This window comes from Bufo bufo, chromosome 10, assembly GCF_905171765.1.
Source record: "Bufo bufo chromosome 10, aBufBuf1.1, whole genome shotgun sequence".
NCBI classification, from domain to species: domain Eukaryota; kingdom Metazoa; phylum Chordata; class Amphibia; order Anura; family Bufonidae; genus Bufo; species Bufo bufo.
Window position 1 is genome coordinate 12,317,183 of NC_053398.1, and position 22,261 is coordinate 12,339,443.

The 22,261-nt window shown below is 48.1% G+C and overlaps 1 protein-coding gene across 2 annotated transcripts; it reads left to right on the forward strand.

Annotated features, from left to right (window-relative positions):
• Positions 1 to 337: 337 nt before the first annotated feature.
• PRDM11 (PR/SET domain 11) lies at positions 338 to 22,097 on the forward strand. Of its 2 annotated transcripts, XM_040409355.1 has the most exons (8): positions 338 to 579; positions 5,093 to 5,214; positions 6,452 to 6,555; positions 7,146 to 7,408; positions 8,564 to 8,631; positions 9,671 to 9,858; positions 17,167 to 17,802; positions 18,072 to 22,097. In XM_040409355.1, the coding sequence occupies exons 2-8, from the start codon at positions 5,099 to 5,101 to the stop codon at positions 20,231 to 20,233; spliced, it is 3,537 nt and encodes a 1,178-aa protein (XP_040265289.1). In that variant the 5' UTR covers positions 338 to 579; positions 5,093 to 5,098; the 3' UTR covers positions 20,234 to 22,097. The 2 variants fall into 2 exon arrangements, with proteins under 2 accessions (XP_040265289.1, XP_040265290.1); XM_040409356.1 differs by lacking the exon at positions 17,167 to 17,802.
• Positions 22,098 to 22,261: the final 164 nt, after the last annotated feature.

The window sequence follows — 22,261 nt, forward strand, 5'->3', positions numbered from 1 at the left end:
AGGCAGAAGCCGCAGGCAGCACTGCAGGGTTTAATAGGTAGGAGCTGCAGGCAGCACTGCAGGGGTTAATAGGCAGAAGCTGCAGGGGTTAATAGGTAGAAGCTGCAGGCAGCACTGCAGAGGTTAATAGGTAGGAGCTGCAGGCAGCACTGCAGGGGTTAATAGGCAGAAGCCGCAGGCAGCACTGCAGGGGTTAATAGGCAGAAGCCGCAGGCAGCACTGCAGGGGTTAACAGGCAGGAGCCGCAGGGGTTAATAGGCAGGAGCCGCAGGCAGCACTGCAGGGGTTAACAGACAGGAGCCGCAGGGGTTAATAGGCGGCAGCACTCCGCGGGCGGGCGGCCGGTGCTCGGGGGTCCGGCTCTGCCCCGCACACGCCGGTTCTTCCTCCGTCCCCGTCATTTCCTGTGGAAGAAGATGGTGGTCACAGCTGGCAGCAGCAGCAGCAGCAGCAGCAGCGGCGGCGGAGGGGAGAGGAGGAGCCGGCACCGCTGAGAGCAGACCCCCACACACCCCACCTGGAGGGGACACCACCCCCACCCGGGGCCGGGGACCCCCTAGTCCGGAGGCGCCCGGAGCGGTGAGTTTTCCGCACTAGCCAATGTGGCGAGTGGCCCGACGGGCGAGTACGTGGCGAGCAGCCTGACAGAAGGACTCCGACTCCCCGAGAGTGCGCGCCCGGCACTGACGCCACGTATCGGGGGGCTGCAGGGGGTCCCGGGGACAGGTATCAACGAGCACGCGCATCGCCTCTCACCCATGCGCGCCCCCGACGCTCTTGTTACACTCGATACATCGTAGCGCTCCGCCTCCTTCACGTGAGTGACAGTACAGCGGCCAATGGCATCGAGAGGGGCGGGGTCGAGTCTCCATTGATTTGCCGTGAGATGGGCGTGGCTGATGTAGGAAGGGGCAGGGCCTTAGGCCAGGTGGGCTCTGGGTGCAGCTTGAGAGAAGAGGCCCTGTGAGGTCAGGGTGTCATATTCCTGCTGTGTGTGCAACATCCGGCCCGTGGCGCTCACACCCTGCACATTACTCCATGTGTACTAGTACTGCTGAGTATATAATACTCCCTGCACATTACACCATGTATACTAGTACTGATTATAATACTCCCTGCACCACACTGTACGTTACTCCATGTATACTGCTACTACTACTGACTATATAATACTCCCTGCACCACACTGTACATTACACCATGTATACTACTGAGTATAATACTCCCTGCACCACACTGTACATTACACCATGTATACTAGTACTAGTACTGAGTATAATACTCCCTGCACCGCACATTACTCCATGTATACTGCTACTAAGTATATAATACTCCCTGCACCGCACTGTACATTACACCATGTATACTAGTACTAGTACTGAGTATAATACTCCCTGCACCGCACATTACACCATGTATACTAGTACTGAGTATAATACTCCCTGCACCGCACTGTACATAACACCATGTATACTAGTACTGAATATATAATACTCCCTGCACCGCACTGTACATTACACCATGTATACTAGTACTGAGTATATAATTCTCCCTGCACCGCACTGTACATTACACCATGTATACTAGTACTGAGTATATAATACTCCCTGCACCGCACTGTACATTACACCATGTATACTAGTACTGAGTATATAATACTCCCTGCACCGCACTGTACATTACACCATGTATACTAGTACTGAGTATAATACTCCCTGCACCGCACTGTACATTACACCATGTGTACTAGTACTGAATATAATACTCCCTGCACCGCACTGTACATTACACCATGTATACTGCTACTACTACTGTATATATAATACACCCTGCACATTGCACCACGTATACCACTGCTACTACTGTGTATATAAAACTCCCTGCATATACCTCACACCCTGCACACCACCACCTCTGTATATTACACCAAGTATACTACCACTACTGTATATTCAATACTCTCTGTATATACCACACACTCTGTGTAACACCTTCTGTATATAGTTTACACCATGTATACTTCTAATGTACTTGTCATGCCCTGTATACTTCTGCTGTATATATAATACTCCCTGTATACTACTCTTGTATATACAACACACACTGTACAACCTGTGTGTATATATATAACTACTCTATATATACTGTTTATTACTATGTCTGCCTTCTGCGTTTTACGGAACGTCCGGCCCATAATAGAGCAGCTGTATCTTATTTTTTGGGGGGACAAGGTGACAAAAAATGGAGAATATTATTAATATTTTAATAGTTCGCACTTTTTCGGGGGTGGCGATACGTAATATTTTTTTTTTTTCAATGACCGCAGTCGCGCTGAACCTCGTCAATTAATCCTACCGGTGCAGTACCTGAGGGGTTAATTGACAGGGGTACGTGGGATCCCTGTCATTGAGGCTGTGTGATACGGCCGGCACCCGTCGTATACATTTGTATTTAGGGGTTAATTATATTCATTGGTGGCGCAGAGGCCCCAGGACCCCCGACCCCCTCAGTATTATAATCACTGGCGGCAGCTTCACGGCCCCCTCCCCTTAAGGCCTCATGCACACGACCCTTGTTCTGGTCCGCATCCGAGCCGCAGTTCTGGCGGTTTGGATGCGGACCCATTCACTTCAATGGGGCCGCAAAAGATGCGGACAGCACTCCGTGTGTTGTCCGCATCCGTGGCTCCATTCCGTGGTCCGCAAAAAAAATATAACCTGTACTATTCTTGTCCGCGCTTTGCGGACAAGAATAGGAAGTTATATCAATGGCTGTCGTGTGCATGAGGCCTAATACTTTCATCGATGGCAGTGGCCACCGCGTCACGGGAGTACTGCTGTGTAATGTGCGCCTGCTCACTAAAATACTGCGGTAACTAAGAAACGGCGATATATACCCTAACTAATACTGTATATGTAACACCCCATGTATACTGGTACTGTGTATCTAATACTCCCTGCATACTACTGTATATATAACACCCTGTGTATACTGGTACTGTGTATATATTACTCCCTGTATAATACTGTATATATACCACCCTGTGTATACTGGTACTGTGTATCTAATACTCCCTGCATACTACTGTATACAGTATAGACCAAAAGTTTGGACACACCTTCTCATTCAAAGAGTTTTCTTTATTTTCATGACTATGAAGGCATCAAAACTATGAATTAACACATGTGGAATTATATACATAACAAACAAGTGTGAAACAACTGAAAATATGTCATATTCTAGGTTCTTCAAAGTAGCCACCTTTTGCTTTGATTACTGCTTTGCACACTCTTGGCATTCTCTTGATGAGCTTCAAGAGGTCGTCCCCTGAAATGGTCTTCCAACAGTCTTGAAGGAGTTCCCAGAGATGCTTAGCACTTGTTGGCCCTTTTGCCTTCACTCTGCGGTCCATCTCACCCCAAACCATCTCGATTGGGTTCAGGTCCGGTGACTGTGGAGGCCAGGTCATCTGGCGCAGCACCCCCCACGCCCCCCCCCCTCTAGCGGCGGAGTACCCAGCACTGCCACGTGCTCTGTAGTCGGCCATTGGGGGTGCTCTTTAGGGACGGTGTCGTTCTGGGTGCACAGCCGCAGGGTCACTAGTATATACCAGGATACACCTGCCGGACCTGTGCTGGCGACCACCCTGTGAGTCCTTATAGCCCCCCCTGTGCCAAAGTGGTCGCAGGGAATTCTGATGATTTAAAGGGGCGCTCCTCTTTCCTACGATATGAAGCTTATAACCTTCCAGATGAAACACTTGTTCGGTTCAAGGCTCTAAACAACTTCTCTCTCCCCTACCCCCCCTTCCTTTCCCGTGGCCGCGTTTAGGGAAGTGAACGACTTTCGCAGGGAGGTCGAAACTGTCGCCTCTAACTGCACTTTGTGGTGAGCCCTGCAAAAACCAGAGGGGAAGCGGGCTTTCTGATACAACAGGAAGACCCTTTGTGGGGTGCCGTGCGGAGGGAACGGTTTCATTACTTAAAGGGACACTAACCCCAGAAAAATCCGTAGCGAAGTATAAATCAGGTTTAGTGCCCCTTTAACCTGCCTTTTGCTTAGGGGCGGTAATTGCTCTCCTTCAGGGCTCATGCACATGAACATATTTTCTTTCCGTGTCCGTTCCGTTTTTTTTCTTTTTTTTGCAAACCGTATGTGGAACCATTAATTTCAATGGGTCGGCACAAAAAAAACGGAAAGTTACTCCATGTGCATTCCGATTCTGTATGTCCGTTCCGCCAAAAAATAGAACATTTCCTATCGTTGTCCACGTCACGGACAAGGATAGGACTGTATTAGGGGCCGTCTGTTCCGTTCCGCAAAATGTCATCCGTGTTTTTTGCGGATCCGTTTTTTTTTTTTTTTTTTGCGGACCGTGTGCATGAGCCCTAAGGAGACCAGGACTTAGCGGCCGTCCTTCATGGGAGAAGAATACGCAAAGAGGTATCTCCCCGCGAATGGATAGGTATGCAGGTTTCTGTCACACTTCTGCCAACAGCCTCAAATTTATCGGGATGGTGCCCAAAAAAATGGGCGGGGCTTAGAGAGGAAAGTGAACAATCCCTTTAAGCTCCGCCTCTAGAGATGAGTTTGGCAAACTGAGATAATTTTTTTTTTTATGAACCGCTTAGCACCGCCGGTCTACGTGTAGCATGTGCCGTGTGTGTGCCATGCCTTACGCTGTGCCAAGGGTTCTCTGCACCAGGGGAATCCTCTCCGCGTTCTTCTGCTGATGATGTCACTGCTGCCTATTTATACAGCTACTCGCGCTGGTGCATTATACAGTGAACTGGAGTATACTGGGCTGAGGGGTCACCTGGTGCCAAGGGAGGGGGATGGGGAGGGGGGGGTGGGTGTAGAACAAGTCGAGAACTGCTGCTCAGGTGGAGAGGTTGGAAGCTGCATTCCTGAGCGTCGTGAGAAGACACAGGCCGCGCCGCAACATGTCACATACCAGCGGTAACCATCCCCCCCCCTCCGCTCCGTGTCTGCTCATTGCTACCTGTGTGTAAAACACTAACATGGGCCTCCGCCGGCCGAGCCGCGCTCCAGTGTGAACATGAGTGTAACATGTCTGCCTCTTCACTTGCAGGACACCATGAGCGACGGGGGCAAGGAGTGCCGGGTGGTGTATAGCCCCAATCTTGGGGACCTCATGAGGGCGAAGACAGAACTGGGGTCACCAGTCGAAGAGAGGAAGTACAGCAAGCAATGGTGAGTCCACTGAAGGCCACGCGGGGCGGGGGGCGTCCGGAAAATACGGCCGAGATGTTAAAGCGGCGAATGGGGAGCGTAAAGGTGACCGCTCCCCATTCGCCGCTAGGGGACTCCCGAAAACAGCCGGGCATGGGGGATCCGCGCCTGTCTGACATTGATGGCGTATGCCAACGTTAGGCCATCAATGTCCAAAATGGGCCAAAACCCCTTTCCCTAGGGCTTCTCACAGCTGGGAGTTTGCTACAGTTGTATCCGGTCTGGGTGTTCACCGCAGCAGCAGCAGCAGCAGCAGCAGCACAGGTGTCTCTCCTGCCCTGATGGTTTGTTACAATGTTTCAATCCATGCATAGTATTTGAAATAAGTATCAGTCTGCAGGCACTGAGGATTACCTCCGCCGGATGCTACTGGAGCAAACCCTCAGCTGTCAAAGGCATTGATTTTTACAGGTTTGTAATGATACAATCCACACGAATCATGGTTTTCAAATGGATAGACTGGGGGAGGGAGGGGGGGGCCCTAATATGGACGAACCCCTGGGATCTGACCGCTATTCACAGGTGATGTTCTGACATGTACATCTACAATACATTATTGATAAAAAATTTAAAAAAAGTTTAATGACTGAGCCGAGTCGAGTGTGCATGTGAATGGGGAGGCGAGGAGAGGTGCTATTCCCATGTCATTCGTGGCTGAGATCGGCATACCCCTCTTAGGCGGTGGCAGGACGGTGCGCCGAGCTGGTTCCGTAACCCCGGCCGCATAAGCCATGAATGAGATGGGTTTGTGTGTCTGGAGTCTGCAGTACACTGCTGCCACCTAATGGCCAACTTAGAAAAAGACATCACTATTGAGCTGCAGGTTGCTTGTCTCTGTCTTGGCTCTCCAGCTGTTGCAAGACTATAACTCCCAGCATGCTCTGACTACCACAGGCTTCATTCGTCAGCTGATATCCACTGCAAAGAGTAGCCGTTCCTCTGGAGAACTGGCGGCGTCCGCGGTGTGTGCAGCGGAGTACTGATTTCTATAGACTCGATGTGTGCGCTTGCACAGCGCCACCTGTGTCTGTGCACCGTTTCTGGTACTGCATGGTGATAGTTTACTGTGTCCTATAAAAGCCACGGGACCCTTTTATTGTAATTATTGATGGGGGGGGGGCTTCCCCCCCGACTTGAGCTCTTCCCAGTGATGAAGAATGTTCTGGTCCCGGTTCTTAATCCTCGGTGTCGTCTTCAGCTCCGCAGGGTCCAATTCGCGCTGCCTGGACCTGGAGCCCAAAAGGCTGAAGGAGAAGAGGGACGCCGCAATGTCGAAAAGTCTCCAGCAGGTGGATTTTTGGTGTAAGTTCATTAGAGACAATGCTATCTGCATTGTGCAGTTCCTCTGTTGATCCTCCTGGAAATGTACTCCTAAATTGTCAACTGTGCATTACCCTTGTCAATTGGGGTGTTCCTACGTACTCGCAGCACTGATTGGACAGTATCCGGCTGTGAAGGGACAAACCCATTGGACAAGGTTTAAATGTTAACACCCAGTTATCATTTTAGTCTGACATTTCCAAGAGGAATAACAGAGGAATGGCACAAAGCAGAAAATGACCCTTTGTTTAATCACATTTTTGTGTTAAATATATTTTAAAGAATTTTCAGTTTTCTTATCATTGTCTATTTTAAAAAAAATCCAGAAATCTTGCATTTTTAACACTACAGAACTTCCTGTTCTGTAGAGATCACCTCTTAGCAGTCATCTCATTATCATCACAGTGACAGGTACCACCACTGTATAGAGAACGCAGGGTCCACCATTCACAGTAGGTGATGCCGCAGCTCGCCTCCTCCCCCTCCCTGCACAATGACCTCTGCAGAGATCACAGAGCATGCCCACAACACTCCCCCATATAAGTCCTATCCCGTTTTCTCTCCCCCTTCAGTCTGTGAGCTGTGCCAGGAATACTTTGTCGATGAGTGTCCCAGTCACGGACCCCCCGTCCTGGTGCCGGACACACCGGTTCCCCTCAGCAGGCCTGACCGGGCAGCACTGACCGCACCGCGCGGGATCGAGGTGGTGAAGGACGACACCGGAGAGAGTGAAGTGCGCTGTGTGAACGAGGTTGTACCCAAAGGGCGGATCTACGGGCCGTACGAGGGGAAGATCTCGTCCCAGGACAAGTCCTCCGGATTCTTCTCCTGGCTGGTGTGTAAACCATGGGGTTAAAGGGTTAAAACTGCTTATTGTATGCGCGCTTGCCGTGTCAGTGAAGCGAGTTCTGCCTCTTTCCGATATTCGCTGCGTTTCAGGTTCTTCCGAATTTCAAGATCTCTGGTTGCTGTCAGTGAATGAAGGGGGGGGGGGGGAAACACTTTACAGAGACTTTTAGGTCCGTATAGATTTTATCTTTGGATATAAACAAGGATTGTGACTGACAGCAAGCAGAGATCTTTGAAAACTGTGAAGAATTGAAGCGCAATGTACTGTGTATTTGAGAGGAGTACATTCTGAGATCTTCTATTGGCCGTGTTCAGAGCTGTCCCCGGACATATCGCCCCCATCTCCACCCCTCTGATATGAGCATCGCAGCATTGCCCGGTGCTGAATAGCGCAGAGCAAAGGCTTTTTTTTTGGGAGATCTGGTGATGTACCGGGCTCTCCATGGGTGAGGTAGGCAAAGGCTTCGCCCAACAGTGAGCCTGGTGACGTCACCGGCCTGTGAAACGGCTAGGGCACAGCTAAAGCCGGTGACGTCATCGGCAGCACTGCTAGGCGGAAGCCTCCTCCGAGAAGTGTAATAATATAAACCAACCATCCATTAAACTGCGCAATAATACAGCGCAGGGAAAGGGGGGGCAGGAAATGTCCTGATGGTCAGAGGGGCCGGAGGGGTGAAAATGGGGATATGTCCGGGTTTAGTTCTGAAATGTGTAGTATCTATCTATCTATCTATCTATCTATCTATCTATCTATTATCTATCTATCTCATATCTATCTATCTATCTATCTATCTATCTATCTATCTATCTATCTATTATCTATCTATCTCATATCTATCTATCTATCTATCTATCTATCTATCTATCTATCTATCTATCTATTATCTATTATCTATCTATCTATCTATCTATCTATCTATCTATCTATCTATCTATCTATCTATCTATCTATCTATCTATCTATCTATCTATCTATTGTATATTCTATCTATCTATCTATCTATCTATCTATCTATCTATCTATCTATCTATCATTATCAATCATTATCTATCTGTCTGTCCATCGTATATTCTATCTATCTATATATCTGTCACTGCCTCATTTTATACTGTTTTTTCATTTTTGTATTTCTCATTGCAGATAGTGGATAACCACAACCGATATAAATCCATTGATGGGACTGATGAGAGCTGCGCCAACTGGATGAGGTCAGTGTTTGGTTGCCGCCATTGCCCTGCTCCCTCTGGTGGGCACAGGTTCCGCAGCGCTTGCCTCGTCTTCCCTCTAGCCCAGACCCACTTCTCCTTCTCTTGCTCTGGTATCGGGTCCAGTCGCTCCTCCTGTGGGTCACAGCCTGGTTCTGGTATCGGGTCCAGTCGCTCCTCCTGTGGGTCACTGCCTGCTTCTGCCAAGCCCTTCTCTTCTCTCTTTAGTGTGCACTCTCTTCTGCTGATTATTAAAGGGCCAGCACGCGCTCTAATTTGTTCCGACCCTTGTCTACTCAAGGAGGCTCCCCCAGGAGGAATGTGCCTTAACCTTAGGTATTCTAGTCTTACTTCTCCCAGTGAAGTTGTGGTAATTTCTGTCTGACTGCCCGTGTACTGAATCTTGCCTGTTTACCGTCCCTAACCCTCCGCTGCCTGTTTATCGTATTGGTCCTCATCTGCCAGCCCTGACCTCTGCCTGCCCTGATCTCGGACTGTTTTCTGACTCTGAGTTCTGCCTGACCCACCGGTGTCTCTAACCTCTGTGGGTCGGCTGCCATCTGCCCCAGGACTATTCCAAGAGGTAGCCGCCTGGTGGCTCCCCTGCGGTGAGGGCCGGATCCCTGTAGAGGAGTTAGCGGGTGAAAACCAGGATAACGCTCTTAGGAATAGCCCTAAGTCAAACCAGTTAGTTGCAGGTTACACTGTATCACTGTTGTTACCTATGGTTACATTGTCATGCTGTGGTTACATTGTATCACTATGGTTACATCCACAACTTATATAGAGCGTTCAGGTAGTAGGGGTAAAGATTTAAAGCCAGAGTCCAACCTTCGACATGTGTAACACGCGGGGCTCCGTCCCATACTGTCTATGGAGTTGCACCACCAGTGCACTTTCCACAACCTCTATAGACTTTAACGGAGTGATTGTCGGCGCGTGCGCTCCGTGTTTTTCCCTGATACTTACCTCCCATGACCCACCATACCGTTAGTCCCTCTCTTACTGCATTATCTGAACCTATGACCTTTTTGTACTGCAGATATGTAGTGATCTCTCGAGAGGAGCGGGAGCAGAACCTCATGGCGTTCCAGCACAGCGAGAAGATCTACTTCCGCGCGTGTCGTGACATTCAGCCCGGGGAGAAGCTGCGGGTGTGGTACAGCGAGGATTACATGAAGCGGCTGCACAGCATGTCCCAGGAGACGATCATCCGCAACCTCAGCAGAGGTAACGCACGCGACTTACTCACCTCTCCGTCATCCCTTCCGCTTTCCTTCTCTTCTGAACCTTCCTATTTACTGCATTCATTAAAGGGAATCTTCTCCGTGATATAAGATACACGTCTTGAATGACCTTGAGCACTTAAAGGTGATTTCCACCCAAAGCTTAAAATTGTCCATTTGTTAGTAAACCAAAAGTTAGAACGGCGGCCAAACTTTGGAAATTATATTTATTTTAAGTGCAGAGATATTGGCTTTTATCTGAGCAGGTCAGGCGGCCATTTTTGCAAAAGTGAGAACAGGAAGTGCAGCCAAATTAGTTTGTGTCGGCTTTTATTCCGTTAGTCCGTTCTGTCCATAACAAAGAAGCAATTTACCGTCTCAGAAGCTAATTTTAATGTGGCGACTTGTTTGGCTGCACTTCCTGTTGTCATTTTGGCAAAATGGCTGCCGGAATAAAACTGAAAAATGCTAATATCTATGTAAGTAGAAGGAATATAGTTACCAAACCTTGGCTGTTGCTTCAACTTCTCATATAATAGTATATGACCAAGGAAACATTATAGGATGTGTCCTTTCCCAGAGGGCGTGTCCTTTCTGCTGCAGCTCGGGGGGGGGGGGGCGCGTGTCCTTTCGGCTGCAGCTCAGGGGGGGGGGTGTCCTTTCTGTTGCAGCTCAGGGGGCGTGTCCTTTCTGCTGCAGCTCTCTCCCTGTAACTGCCACAGCTTCTAACAGAACATATGGCAGGCGGCAGTTGAAGGTTTAAACTGAGCACGTCCGACGGACAAAAAAAATAAGGCACTATACATGGCGCTATACAGATACGTTTTATTGAATAGCTCAATGCCTGTGCTACATTTTTAATTACATGCAATTACAAAAGTATTCAGATCCTGGTGATGGTTTTAAAAATTTAGAATATGTTTTGTGACACGTCCCCTTTAAAGGGACCTGCACCTGTCCGTCCGTCCGTCCCCCCCCCCATCCCGGTCACACCTAGTCTAGCGATTGTAACAAGTGGTGATACTTTCCCTTTAATGATGCTTTTTCTTTCTGTATGTGATGGTTTTACAGTTATGCACCATGTGTACCTAGTTTTCTGATCCATTATCAATCTGTGAATGTTGGACATGAAAATTGTGAGAATTGTTTTTAAAAATGCATGACATTTTTCCATTATTTCCAACCTCCTGTGAATGATATATCGGCAGCTCTCTGGAGAAACCTAGACATCATGGTGTGCCTAGTGGAGGGCCTGAGAGGGCGGAGCATCCGTGTCAGGCCCTGCCCCCCTCCCCAGCCATGCACTAGACCAGGGATGGCCAACCTGCAGCTCTCCAGCTGTTGCAAAACTACAACTCCCAGCATGCCCACACTGCCTACAGCAGGGCATGGTGGGAGTTGTAGTTTTACAACCGCTGGAGAGCCGCAGGCTGGCCAGCCCTGCACTAGACCAGGGATCAGCAACCTTCGGCACTCCAGCTGCTGTGAAACTACAACTCCCAGCATGCAAACATGCTAAACTGTTTCTTCTGGCTCCCATAGAAGTGACTGGAGCATTCTGGGAGTTGTAGTTTCTGAACAGCTGGAGTGCTGAAGGTTGCTGATTCATGCATTAGACATTACACATTGTATAGTGTTACTTTATTGCGATTATCCCGTTAACCCATTTGGACCCCATGCATGCATTCTTAGTGAACTGAGGGGAATCTCGCACCCGGGGGCCCTCATCAATTCTCCAGAGATTGACATATCTAAACATTACACAGGCAGTTCATTGATTTTAATGGTTACCGTGTAATCCTTTGTTTCCCCTGTGGCGGCGCTACAGGGAAACGGAACAGTTGCTGCCCTATTACCTGACATGGTAGCGGAGCAGATTTTTTGTGCCGTGGAAGAGATTGCAAAAAGTGGATTATGCCTTAAACTAAGAACCTTAATGTAAGGGCTCGTGCATAGTCTGACAATGGCAGCACTGATTGGATAGAGCGAGTCCGTGCAGGTGCACCCCCCATCTGGTTACACCCCTCTGTACCCTTACTGAAGGCTAATAGCAATTCATTCATAACGTCTAGTAGAAATAATAAAGGAACGGCACAACATACAGACGGAAGAATAGAGGCTCCAGAATCGTTATTACACGGGGAATGCATAAAGCTGATACAACAGACATGTCAGGGGCGGGGAGAGAGTCCGTTTAACCTAAAAGCTGTCCTTCTTGCAGCATTGCGAGTTCTAATATGTTAATCTAATTTTTTTCCTCATCCTTCATCATTAAAGGGCTTCTGTCACCCCACTAAAGTGATTATTTTTTTTTGGGCTAGTTAAATTAGTTATATTGCGATATATGAACATATAAGGGTGTTACTTACTTTGATCCAGCAGTTTCTTCCAAAAACGAAGTTTTATAATATGTAAATTAGGTCTCTACCAGCAAGTAGGGCGTCTACTTGCTGGTAGCAGCTGCAGAAAACCGCCCCCTCGCCGTGTTGATTGACAGGGCCAGCCGGGATCTCCTCCTCCGGCCGGCCCTGTCGGCATTTCAAAAATCGCGCGCCTGTGTTGATTCGGCGCAGGCGCTCTGAGATGAGGAGGCTCGTCTCCTCAGCACTCCCTCAGTGCGCCTGCGCCGATGACATCACCGAAATAGAAGACGTCATCGGCGCAGGCGCATTGAGGGAGTGCTGAGGAGGCGAGCCTCCTCATCTCAGAGCGCCTGCGCCGAATCAACACGGGCGCGCGATTTTTGAAATGCCGACAGGGCTGGCCGGAGGAGGAGATCCCGGCTGGCCCTGTCAATCAACACGACGAGGGGGCGGATTTCTGCAGCTGCTACCAGCAAGTAGCCGCCCTACTTGCTGGTAGAGACCTAATTTACATATAAAACTTCGTTTTTGGAAGAAACTGCTGGATCAAAGTAAGTAACACCATTATATGTTCATATATCGCAATATAACTAATTTAACTAGCCCAAAAAAAAAAATCACTTTAGTGGGGGTGACAGAAGCCCTTTAAGAAGTCTAATTTGGGCCGATCAGCAGTACAAAACCTCAAAGGCTATGGACATCTCAGATTTTTTTTTTTTTTTTTTGATGTACCGGTATATTAGTTGTCAACTTGAATTAAACATGGTTGCACTAAGTTCCAGTTTGCAATCTTCATTCCTTCACCCGTTTTCTGACCCCTGATATTCACTTTACAGCCTAGTCTCTTATGTAGAGTTGTCCCTCCCAGTAACACAGGCTGGATGCGAGATCTGTGTGTCCAGGATGCTGCTGTCTTCACTATAGTGGTTATGTATCAGCACTGATTTCTCCTTCTACAGCTTACGAGGGATTGCTTTTCTCTCTCACTGACGCTGAGAAGTATGCGATTCCTTTCCCCCTGGAGAGTTTCTCATGGGTTCTCTCCATCCTCTCTGCACACGGCAAACGCGATCCCTTCCTGCAAACTGTCACGTGTCTGTTTTTTCCTCCCTATCTACAGCCTGTATGAGCCACTCTCCTTGGATGCTTTACCCCCTCTCCACACTCTGATCTGCCATGTACAACTTCCTCCCCTTTTTCTGCTGCTATCCCTAACACTGAGAGAAGGGAGGGGGAGAGCAGAGAGATCCATCAGGAACAGAGCTTTGATGGATTTATGTCAGATTCGGCAGCACCAGCAGCTAGGTGAAGGGCTAGCACACACTCTGCAGAAGCAACATGGTAGGACATTTATTTAATAAGGACTATTTAGAATGAACATCATCATTATTATTGTTATTTTTAGTGCAGAGGTGTCCATAAGCCTTTAGAAGGGTATTGCTATTCTGTAAAGTAATGGGGTATATACAGTCCCTTCCTGGGTTTTGACCTCTAGGACTCTAGTTTAGCACTATGCCACCAGGCCGTGCACCGCACAGAACCGCAGCCAGCACCTTCCCCTCCACTGGAGCTGTGCTGCAGGTCGTTGCTTTCATGGGAAATAGTGACGGAGGCGCAGAACTAAACCAGACAGGACATAGTGATGTATCATCCCCTTATCACATGGGAATAATTCTGAACATATCCAGTGAGTTCTACATAGCTTTGTCCATTGACCTGAATGGCGCCATGTTGCAGTTGCCCCGCACAGTGGACAGACATAAATTCTGCTGCTCATGGAAAAAGCCAATAGGGCCATTTGTTCTCTGGATTAGTCAGTCCTCTACTAATCATAATGTTAGAGAGTATCCTAGCATAATAAAGTACTGATACCCCAGTTAGAATATTGATGACCTGTCCTCAGGATAGGCCATTAATATCAGATGGGTAGGCGTCCGACTCCCGGCCGCACCGCTCAGATAAGGCTTGCGGCCTCTTTATAGCTTACCAAGCACTCAGGGGAGCACCCAGGAATTTTGTCTAGGGGGCGTCCGAAAGGCGAAAAAATGTGGCATGTGCAGTGCAAGGGGGGGGGGGGGGGGTGGTTGGCTGTAGTGTGTTGCGCTGATTCTTTTACTTGGCCATTTCTAAAAGCTCTGCAGTGCTCCGCCATTTTTAGCCCCGCCCATTATTAGAAGCCACTCCCAACAAACACTGTACAGCTGACGATCTATAGTTGAGGCCTGTCTACACATCATACGGAGAGGGGGGGCCTGTCCTGGCTGCACTGCCTGCTTATACAACAAGCTCCTCCGCTCTCCTCCCTCCCCAGATCCTGCTTAAGGCTTGTGGTTCCCCCCACCATCTGCCACCCGCCCGTGGCCTGCTGCCCCCTTGGGCCGTCCTCACCCAGCTCTGAATCCTCCTTCTGCAAATGGCGGGGCGGGGGGGGGGGGGAGCCGGAGCATCTCCTCTCCTACATAGCGCCCCCTACCTCTTACATCCAGTGATGTCACCTTTTGTTGTAGACGTTCTCTTTCCTCATCTTCTCCATTCAGACCAGACCTCCATGATGATTTTTCAGCCATCTCCCGTCTCTGCAGAGATTAACAAACAGACATTAGTTTCCCACATTTCCATCATCTTCTGAACACCCTTTCCTGCCACCCCCAATACTGTGCCCGCTGTGCCCCCAATACTATACTACAGAAACAGTCCCCCTGGAAATACTGCTACCACACAGATAGTGCCCCCAATACTGTTCCCCCAATACTATACTGCAGAAACAGTCCCCCTGGAAATACTGCTACCACACAGATAGTGCCCCCAATACTGTGCCCCCAATACTATACTGCAGAGAAAGTCCCCCTGGAAATACTACTGCCACAGAGATAGTGCCCCCAATACTGTGCCCACTGTGCCCCCAATACTATACTGCAGAGAAAGTCCCCCTGGAAATACTGCTACCACACAGATAGTGCCCCCTTCAACAATTATTGGCACACAGTGCTCTAAAAAATAACTGCGCCCAGACACTAATAGTATAAAGATAATGTCCCCCAAAAATAATTGTGCTAAGCTGATACTGTGGCAGGGTGCCCCCCAAAGTAACAGGGCTCCCCAAAATCCCACCAATAGAAATAATTCTCTGCCAGAGCTCACTTAGTAGTAATAATGCCCCTATAGTACCCATACTAGTAATCCTGTTCCTCATAGACCCCCAGTAGTAGTAAAGCTAATACCCCCTAGTAGTAATAATTCTCCCTATAATATGACAGTACATGAAATACCCCCGCTTAGTGCCCGCTGTTGAGCTAATGTCCCCATAATGTATGCCAGTATAAAATACCCCTATATAGTGCCCCAGTAAATGCCCTCATAGTGCTCCTCTCGCCCTTTCCCATAGTGTCCCCCATAATATGCCAGTAAAAAATGCCCCTTCTAAGTGCCACCATATGCCCCCATAGTGCTCCCAAATAATGCCCCATAGTGCCGCTCTCCCCTATAGTGCCAGTAAAAAATGCCCCCTTAGTGCCACCAGATGCCATAATGCCCCCCATAATGTGCCAATAAGAAAAAAGGCCCCTTTAGAGCCCCCACTTCCCCATAGTGCCCCCAAATAATGCCCCTATAGTGCCGTTCTCCCCTATAGTGCCCCCCATAATGTGTCAATAAAAAAAAAGCCCCTTTAGACCCCCCAGATGCCCCCATAGTGCTCCTCTCCCCAATGGTGCCCCCCCCATAATGTGCCAGTAAAAAATGCCCCCTTAGTGCCACCAGATGCCATAATGCCCCCCATAATGTGCCAATAAGAAAAAAAGTCCCCTTTAGAACCCCCACTTCCCCCATAGTGCCCCCAAATAATGCCCCTATAGTGCCACCAGATGCCCCATAGTGCCGTTCTCCCCTATAGTGCCTCCCATAATGTGTTAATAAAAAAAAAGCCCCTTTTAGAGCCCCCAGATGCCCCCATAGTGCTCCTCTCCCCCATGATGGCCCCCCCCATAATGTGCCCAGAGTGCCACCCCCAAATAAAATTGGGCTGTAAGAATTGTCAGATGCCCCCATAGTGCCAGCTCCCCCTAACCCCCCCCCACCCCCCCCCCCCCCCCCCCCCCCCCCTCCATCAGCAGCGATGTGATGCCGGCTCTTCCGGCGTGTGCTGCCCGGGTCAGGCGGCGTGATGATGACGTCATCGCGCAGCCTGAGCCGGCCTCTGATAGGCTGCAGGCATTAGTGCCTGCGGCCTATCAGAAGAACAGAGGAGGGACACACCTCTCCCTCCCCTGCCGCAGCACAGGATGGATATGGAGATGAGCGCTTCCACAATGGAAGCGCTCATCTCCTACTGCCCGCCCGGCCCCCCCACCGCTGCCGCAATTACATCCAGGGCCGCTGTCTGGTTGTTCTAGGGGGGGTCCAGACCCGCTGGACCCCCCCTGTAGGTGCGCCACTCAAGCACAGCGCCGTACATTGTATAGTGGCTGTTCTTGGTATTGCAACTCAATCGTCATTCACTTGAAAGGGACTGAGGTGCAGTAAGGCCGTACGACCAACGGATGTGACTTCGCAGGATGAAGAAAAGGCCCCTTCCAACAACTGATTGTGGGGTGTGCTGGGAGTCAGACCCCCACAGTCTGATTTTGATAACCTGTGGGTCTCAGAAAACGTCCTTAATGATGTCTGCAGGGCAGGGCTGTAATCAAAAGACGCTCATGCCTTATGTCTACAATATACATTTCTGTGCTCCTCTAGCACGTAGGGCTGCTCCGGGCTAGGACTCGGCTTTAACCAATAGTGGAGGGTCCTAAATGTGGATCCAAGTCTAGATCGATGCAGAAAAAGGTTTATTGGAAGTTGTGTAACATTGCAGCATTCTCATGAAAAGTACAGCCATCTTGGAGTCGTCCTTAAAAATGTAATAAGGGAACATGTGGCAAACTGGTAACACGCCTAATTTTCCATTCTAGGAGAAAGAGGTTTGTTAAGGGAAAACAATGACAGACTCTTGGAAAACCAAGAAGATGTGAAAGGCCCATTTCCACTTACAGCCCTTAAGCAAGGAAAGAGCCTCTACAAGCGGAGCTGTGAGGAGGGGGAGATAAACCCTCACACCAAGAAGAAAAAGATAGATTTAATCTTCAAAGATGTCTTAGAGGCTTCTTTGGAGTCTGCCAAGATGGAAGACCATCCCCTGGTGACGAGTAGTCCTATACTGGGGAAAAAGGTTCCCAAGTATCAACATGAGGACCATGGAGATAGATGTAAAACGAACCAAAAGTTTTCCTCCCAAAACCAAACAAGAATCCCGAAGGAGTGGAAGGTCCCTTATGCTTCCGCTCAAGGCCTAGACAGGGAGACCAACCCTCCAGATGATGATCTAGAAGACCGCTCGTCTATCAAAGTAGAAAGTCCTGATGAGTTCTCTGCCCTTGGTGATTCAAACGAGATCCCCACCACTTCTTTCTGCCCAAACTGTATCAGGTTGAAGAAGAAAATCCGTGAACTTGAGGCTGAGGTGGAAATGCTAAGGTCTGGAAAGGTCCCAGAAGTTCCTCAGTTGCTTCCTCAGAAAACTGAGGTCCCAGAGTTTTCAGATACTTCAGGTATGTTACATTTAGTTTTATTGATGCTCATGGTAGACTGTTAGTTAGCCTTCATTTTACCTACCTAATAGACTATACTGTTTGCAGGATGTAGGCTAGATACTTCAATATTTTTAATTAAGAATTTTTTTTAGTTTTCTAGGGTCACATGGTGCATAATAAACACGTCCCAACCTCCTTCTTAATCTCTTTACTCGTCTAAGTTTTCTTTGTTCGTGTCCAAGTGGATTCTTTGGCCTAATGAGTATATATTTTTTTTCACTTCCCAGCTCCAGAAAACATGTCCATCGCTCCCACAATGATGGAAGATGACGATCAGGAAGTAGACTCGGCAGACGAGTCGGTCTCCAACGAGATACTAGCTTCTACCGATGAGCCTTCGAAGATGTCTGCTTCCTCTGGTAGACGGATCCGTCGTTTCAAGCAAGAATGGTTAAAAAAGTTTTGGTTCCTGAGGTACTCGTCTACGTTGAACGAGATGTGGTGTCATGTTTGCAGGCAGTACACGGTGCAGTCCTCAAGGACTTCAGCCTTCATCATTGGTTCGAAACAATTTAAGATCCATACGATAAAGCTCCACAGCCAAAGTAACCTCCACAAAAAGTGCTTGCAGCTCTACAAGCTCAGGATGCACCCCGAAAAGACAGAGGAGATGTGCAGGAACATGACTCTTCTTTTCAACACAGCATACCACTTGGCTATGGAAGGCAGGCCTTATTATGACTTCCGACCTCTAGCAGAACTACTGAGAAAGTGTGAACTCCGCGTCGTCGATCAGTACATGAACGAAGGTGATTGTCAGATTTTGATTCATCACATCGCCAGAGCACTTCGGGAAGACTTAGTAGAGCGTATTCGACAATCCCCTTTTCTAAGTATCATCTTAGACGGGCAAAGCGAAGACCTTCTTGCCGATACAGTAGCGGTCTATGTCCAATACACCAGTAACGATGGCCCACCCGCCACAGAGTTCCTGTCACTTCAAGAGCTGGGTTTGCCTACCACTGAGAGTTACCTCCAAGGCGTTGACAGGGCCTTCTCGGCAATTGGTATCCGACTGCAGGACGAGAGGCCGACCATAGGGATAGGAGTTGATGGAGCCAACGTAACGGCTGGACTAAGAGCTAATATGTACATGACAATCAGGAAAACCTTGCCTTGGCTACTGTGTTTACCTTTCATGGTGCATAGGCCCCACTTAGAAATTTTGGATGCAATTAGTGGAAAAGAACTTCCATGTTTAGAAGAATTAGAAAACAATCTGAAGCAGCTACTTAGTTTCTACCGGTACTCCCCCCGCCTGATGTGTGAACTCCGACTTACAGCCGCAACACTTTGCGAGGAGACAGAATTCCTGGGCGATATCCGGGGGGTGAAATGGATTATAGGTGAGCAGAACGTGCTGAATGCTCTGATTAAGGACTACCTGGAAGTGGTGGCCCACTTGAAAGACGTCAGCGGTCAAACGCAAAGAGCCGACGCCTCTGCTATTGCATTAGCCCTCCTTCAGTTTCTCATGGATTATCAGTCAATTAAGCTCATCTACTTCCTCTTGGATGTGATTGCAGTCTTGTCCCGTCTGGCCTACGTCTTCCAGGGCGAGTACCTCTTGGTGTCCCAGGTGGATGAAAAAATAGAGGAAGCCATTCAAGAAATCAGCCGCCTGACAGATTCTCCCGGGGAATATCTGCAGGAATTCGAAGAAAACTTCCGGGAAAGCTTTAACGGGATCTCTTTGAAGAACTTGCGTGTGGCCGAAGCCAAGTTTCAGTCCATCCGTGAGAAGATTTGCCAGAAGACCCAGCTGACCCTGGCCCAACGGTTTGATTCCCGTAGCCGAATTTTTGTTAAAGCTTGCCAAGTTTTTGACCTGTCCACGTGGCCCAGAAGCACGGAAGAGCTCTTAAGCTACGGAGAGGAGGAAATGCTGCAAATATACGAGCACCTGAGCAGCATCCCGTCGTTTCTTTCGGACTGCAGGGAGGGGACCGACACCAGGAGCGGTCTGCTGATGGAATGGCGCGAGCTCAAGGCTGACTACTGTACCAAAAACGGTTTCAAAGATTTGATAGGCCATATCTGTAAGTACAAACAAAGGTTCCTCCTTTTGAACAAGGTAGTACAGATCCTAAAAGTCCTTCCCACGTCTACGGCCTTTTGCGAGAAAGGGCGCAACGCTCTTCAGAGGCTACGCAAAAACAACCGCTCCAGGCTCACCTTGGATCAGCTGAGCGATCTCCTGGCCATAGCGGTGAACGGGCCGTCCATTTCTAATTTCGATGCCAAGAGAGCTCTGGACAGCTGGTTCGAGGAAAAGTCAGGGAATAGCTACTCCTTGTCGGCCGAGATGCTCAGCAAGATGTCCTCCCTCGACCAGAAGCCCATGCTCCACTCTATGGAACTCGGTTCAGAGTATTACCAAGACATTTGAACCTAGCCGCAGCCCCGAAGCTATTGGATATGTTTTTTTTTTCTATCTATACTTTGGTATATTATAAAAAGAAAAAATATAAAAAATAAATATATATAAATATATATTATATATATATATTAATAGAAAAAAAAATCCCACTAAATATAGACTGAGCATTTTATTATGACACCTCACCCTTCGTATCACACTTTTCACCTATGGCAGCTGCCGTGGTTTCCATACGGCCAAAACAGGACAGAGAACCACAACTCTTCAAAAAACCCTTTCCCCTAAAGCATGTCTAACCCCACCAGGTACCTTTTTTTTTTATTTTTTTTACCCTTCCATTATGTTTATAGGTCAGAACAAAGGTTGTATATCGGGACCCAGGAAAGTCCAAATCCAGAATTTTTATATATAATATGTATAATTTAATCTACGTTTTATCCTAATTTGTATCCAATGTTATGTTAGAAACAATGTATCTTCTTTCTGCTTTCTAAGATAAACATCCATTGGGCAATTTTTTATTTTTTTCCACTGCCTTTCTGTCCCCAGGGTACAATGGGGGTGCCTTCGGGTCCAAAGCAGGCTAGGCGTACCTCGGGGAGCCCTCTGTTCTAAGGACATACACTGTAGAGGTTACCCCAACGTTTGTAACGACATCACTTTTTTCCTTTATGGCACAAAAAATTGTGTAATCACACGTCATGTATACTTATTGTTTTTGTTTGGAATATTTTATGGCAGATTTTATGTTATAATTTCTTTTTTTTATATATATATATCTTTTTTTTCTTCTTAATTTTCATTCTGTTATAATGTCTTTGTACGGATGTAGCAGAGCTGAGTTTTGCACGGTTCCATAGCGTAAAATGGCAAATTCAGCTCTGCTACATCTGTTTTGCTGCAGAGGTAACTCAATTTGTGAAAAAAAAATTCTAAAGTATAAGCTAAGTTCTGCGCCGGGCCATAAACACCTTCATTCGTTTTTTTAGTCACCGTTGATACAAGGTTAAGGTTTTTGAGGAAAAATAGGATCAGGTCTGGAAGAAAGGAAAGTTATTAAAGGGGTATTCCTGCCGTGGACACTTACCAAAGGTGGTGTTGCTACAGGAGGTGCAAAGTTAGCAGGCGTCTGAGGGGCCCCAAAAGCCCTTCATCCACATAAGAAGCATAGTAGTATAAATGGCACAGGGTAGGTGGGGGCTCTGGAGCTTCGAGTTACTCCTCTAGTGATAAATGTTACTCGGTTAGGATCTGACCTTTGGCTAGACTGGGGGACCTCAGCCACGATGCATAGGGCATCCCCCATTCTGGCCATTGGTGGGGGTCCCTGTGTGTTGGGAATACATGTTCAGGGCCTTTTTGTCCCAGATACAAGGGATGACCCCATTATTGGGCACAGGGATGTCTTCATGAGTTAACCCCTTAAAGGAGTATTCCAGTAATAATAAATCATCCCCAACTGCACAGGGAATAACTGTTGGATGGGTTCAAGGGTCCGGGGTCGCCCTGGGCAGTAGCCATGCTCAGCTGCTGCTCCATTCAAGCAGGTGACATGGGACTCGCATCCTCAGTAGGGGAGGGGACTCCCAGTGATCAAACGGTTATTCCCTATCCAGTGGAATAACCCTTTAAGCTTTCCTTTCTCTCTTTTTTTTGGAATCAATGACCCTTCCTCCCTCACCAAAAAAAAGTTTAAAATGCAAACTGCAACTGAATCATGCGGTGTGTGAACTGATCCTTATCCGAAGCAGCTATTTTGTTCCTGAAATGTAAGAATGTGAGGCCGGGCTCTGTCATCCTGGTTACTAGCATGCTGCAATATGCAGGCGTCCTTTATAAAATTCTAAAAAAATATATTAATAAAATGAGATAAAAAGCCTGCAGTAAGCCAGTTATTTGTGTATAAAAATTGTACGTCCCGTGTTATATAGTAATGCTGTGAGTACATCAATGTGAATGTATCTGGGAACCCAACTGAGCAGTACTGTATAGTGTGCAAATAAGATGGTCTATTGGGCAGCTGTACCTAAAAAGTGC

Coding starts and splice junctions, on each gene's coding strand:
- PRDM11 (XM_040409355.1), top strand. CDS start 5,099: ATGAGCGACGGGGGCAAGGAGTGCCGGGTGGTGTATAGCCCCAATCTT. Junction 7,409..8,563: donor CCGGATTCTTCTCCTGGCTG/GTGTGTAAACCA, acceptor TTCTCATTGCAG/ATAGTGGATAACCACAACCG. Junction 9,859..17,166: donor CATCCGCAACCTCAGCAGAG/GTAACGCACGCG, acceptor TTTCCATTCTAG/GAGAAAGAGGTTTGTTAAGG.